Here is a 3,431-nt window from a genome sequence, read left to right as displayed (position 1 = left end):
TGTGAGGAGCGCACACAATAAACCTGTTGTTAACCTTGCTGTGAAAATATGTTTGAAGAAAACAGCCAATTGTTGTATGAAATGTATTCAAGTATAAAATAATGCCCTTTGTTTGGGGGTAAAAACTTGAGCAATGTGAGGGTACAAAAGTCCCCTGTGGCATTTACTAGCACCCTTTGTGCAGTTTGCGCTTTGGCGTCTCCACTTGGCGCATTACCCAGGCCCCTTTAAACGCGATTGTTTCTTTCTTTCTAATGACATTTACCGGATCAAAACATGCTGTTAATTCGATCAGAAAGCTTCACCCTTCATAACAATGGCAGTATAATTTCTCCCAAAGTTTGTTAAGTTGACCGAAATTAGGCAAATGAATAGGGGTCTCCAGGCTACCCATCTTGCAGGTGACGGGGAATAATGCGCGTTCACACCAGCTGCATTCTTCTTTATTTCTCCCTTTCTTTCACAGCATTATTAAAATTTAGGCCAATGAAACTATTCATTCGACTGAATAGACATTTTCTTATAGGATAATAGGATACAAATTGAGCCTCTCCAAAGAGTCTCCAGTGGTGGGTAACCCTCGTGTGCCAGAGGCTGCTGGAGACGCTGGCCCTGACGCAGACGACGCTCGTGTGCCAGGGCTAATCACACACCTGCCGAGGAGTCCAACAAAATAAAGAATGTAAACAAAAAGCTTGCCATCTCTCATAAAAGATGGACGTGTCACCAAGTCGTGTGAGAAACGCCGAGAACAAACGGGGGGACTCCGTCTCCAAAAGATCTCCCCTGAACTTGGCGGAACAGCCTATTAAAGGCTTACTTAATTACTCTAATGACACTGGACAGGCCTTAAAACTCGGACCGGGCTTGGATGAGAGTTAAGATCGCTTGCTGGGATTTGTAAACAGGCGATCGTGTGAGAAACGCGAGTTGGAAGAAAGAGGGTTTCTTTTTTCGCTGGCTTTGTTTTCAGTGCGCACAGTGCGCCCCGCCGGATCAGGCGATCCCAACGCTCACTTCTTATTTCCCGCCTGGGTTGTTACTATGCAAATAATATTCCGAAAGTAATCACGTGTCTTTTGAACAGCCACGTGGATTAACAAAGCAGGTTTGCCCCCCTGCTAGCCCATGGCTTTAGATTTTTACTATTTCTTTAACTGATCCTAAATGCACACATTTACCCAGTGCATGGCTCTAATCCCATGGAATAATTTACACCATGAATGCCACAGTCCCTCGGATGATCCCTTTATAAGGACCAGCTTTCCCCTCAAACCTCAGTCTGCCCCATCTCCTGCCACAGCGACACATCTCTCCAACTTCCATCTCATCTGATTTTTAAGAAGTTTGACAGACATCCGTCGATGGCATCAAAAATGAAAGACAGGAAGGTACGCGCTTCTTGTGCGCACTGCACTATGAGGACTGAACTATTTTGCCAGCGCTGCACTTTTAACAATTTTGAGCCACTTTGTGGAATTTTGTATTTCAGTATTTGCATCGATTATTGTTCAACTACAACTTGGAGTTATTTTTATGTTAGTGGAGGGGAAAAGTATTGTCCACTTACTCTGTGGCACGCGTTACAGGATAACTGCGGCGCGCTACTGGTGTAGAACAGCCTCTCTGACACTTACGGAATATTTGGCAATTATAATGTAATTTACTGGTTTACAAACACTTATAAGATGCTAAATCTACTAAAGGAGATTTCAAACATGTCCATTAAGGCGGCAGAGTTATAGAAACTGCCCGGAGCGCAGATGTATCCCGCGCGCTCTGGAGCAGCAAAGCGCGCGGCGCGCAAAACTCTCCGGGAGTTACAGATCTCGTCATACATTTTCCATCGCTCTGTTTCTTCCTATAAATATCTCCCTGGCTGTTTTATGTTCGTATTTCTGCTTGACAAAATAGCTGTTAATGAGGTGAAGCACAATATATTTGTGTGCTCATGTTGTGTCTCTCCCTGTTTCCACAGAGAACTCCCATCTCCCACAAAGTCATCGAGAAGCGAAGACGGGACCGCATTAATCGCTGCCTTAACGAATTAGGAAAAACTGTTCCAATGGCACTAGCAAAACAGGTATTGTAAAATTTTAACGTTTTTTTTTCTGTTTGAGAGATCTTATAGATTCCAAAATATTGATAATTTAGCAAGAAAATGTTTATCCACCAATGTTTATCAAATAATCTAGTCATTTAATATTTGCAGTCAAACATTTTATAATGTTTGGATTTTCTTGATATTTTTGTAGAACTCTGGAAAGCTGGAGAAGGCTGAAATCTTGGAAATGACAGTGCAGTACCTGCGAGCTCTCCACTCAGCGGATTTCCCTCGCGGGAGAGAAAAAGGTGAGTCAGCTTTACACGCAGCTCCGACACTTTACGCACCACAATCCCACATTTCTGTTAATAGACTGTGTGAAAACTTGTACAGGGCTGATTTGTTATAAATCTGAGTTATTTCTATAGTAATGTAGTTTTAAGTTTGACCAAACTAATATTGATACATTTGGTTGCAAGTCCAGGTTTACGCACAAGCACTACGCTGCGTCACACTTGTTTATCACGTAATATCTGCTGGGTTGTAACCGCTGTTTTTTATGATTCATTCCAGGTGAACTGCTGGCTGAGTTTGCAAACTACTTCCACTACGGATACCACGAGTGTATGAAGAACCTGGTGCACTACCTGACCACAGAGGACAGGGCTGAAACCAAAGACATCAAGTACGCACGGATCCTCGCCTTCCTACAGTCTAAATCCCGTGTGGTCACCGAGCCTGTGTTCGGCTCCGTCGGCTCCATGCCCGAAACGTCTGACTACCTCAGCCAGCTGCACTCCTCCCCGGAGCACCAAAGCCACAGCCCGTCTGACTCCGTGTACCAGCAGAGTCCACCGGGACACTTCTCCTGGCACAGCTCGACCCGCAGCCCGGGCCTCTCATACCCAGCAGTGCCGCTCTCTGCGCACACGCAGCAGCACGGTGGATACTTGTCACCGGTGCAGGGACTCGATCACCACTATTTCAACTTCATCGGTCACACGCACGCAAACACGTTCAGTTTGCACAGTGCGCAACACGCCATGTAAATAGCTCCGCTTTGTTTTGATATTGTTTTTATTTATATATTTGTGAATGATGGAAATAGATCATGTACATATTGTGAATAAATATTTCTGAGAAAACTCAGCTTGTTTTGTGATCATTCGTACTCAAGTTTGGGTGTATAGGTGACGCTCTACGTGCGTAAAGGTCTCCAAAATTATAAGAAGTTACAATCCTGTTTCCTAAGTGCCACGGAAAGCAACACAACGGAGGGGAAAGAGAAAATATTTGCACGTTCAACGTTGTAAATTCTCACTTTCTTCAGTCTTCAGTGAATTATTAATGCTTTTGTGATTTTGCCTTACACTTAAGAACGTAGGTT

The 3,431-nt window shown here is 44.0% G+C and overlaps 1 protein-coding gene across 1 annotated transcript; it reads left to right on the top strand.

Annotated features, from left to right (window-relative positions):
* The first annotated feature begins 1,236 nt into the window (after positions 1 to 1,236).
* helt (helt bHLH transcription factor) lies at positions 1,237 to 3,180 on the top strand. The gene is made up of 4 exons (XM_050044618.1): positions 1,237 to 1,391; positions 1,979 to 2,083; positions 2,256 to 2,352; positions 2,618 to 3,180. The coding sequence occupies exons 1-4, from the start codon at positions 1,365 to 1,367 to the stop codon at positions 3,091 to 3,093; spliced, it is 705 nt and encodes a 234-aa protein (XP_049900575.1). The 5' UTR covers positions 1,237 to 1,364; the 3' UTR covers positions 3,094 to 3,180.
* The last annotated feature ends 251 nt before the right edge of the window (positions 3,181 to 3,431 follow it).

Source organism: Epinephelus moara, chromosome 5 (assembly GCF_006386435.1).
Source record: "Epinephelus moara isolate mb chromosome 5, YSFRI_EMoa_1.0, whole genome shotgun sequence".
Lineage (NCBI taxonomy): Eukaryota > Metazoa > Chordata > Actinopteri > Perciformes > Serranidae > Epinephelus > Epinephelus moara.
Note: the sequence above shows the minus strand (reverse complement) of the source record. Positions and strands in the feature narration are given on the sequence as shown.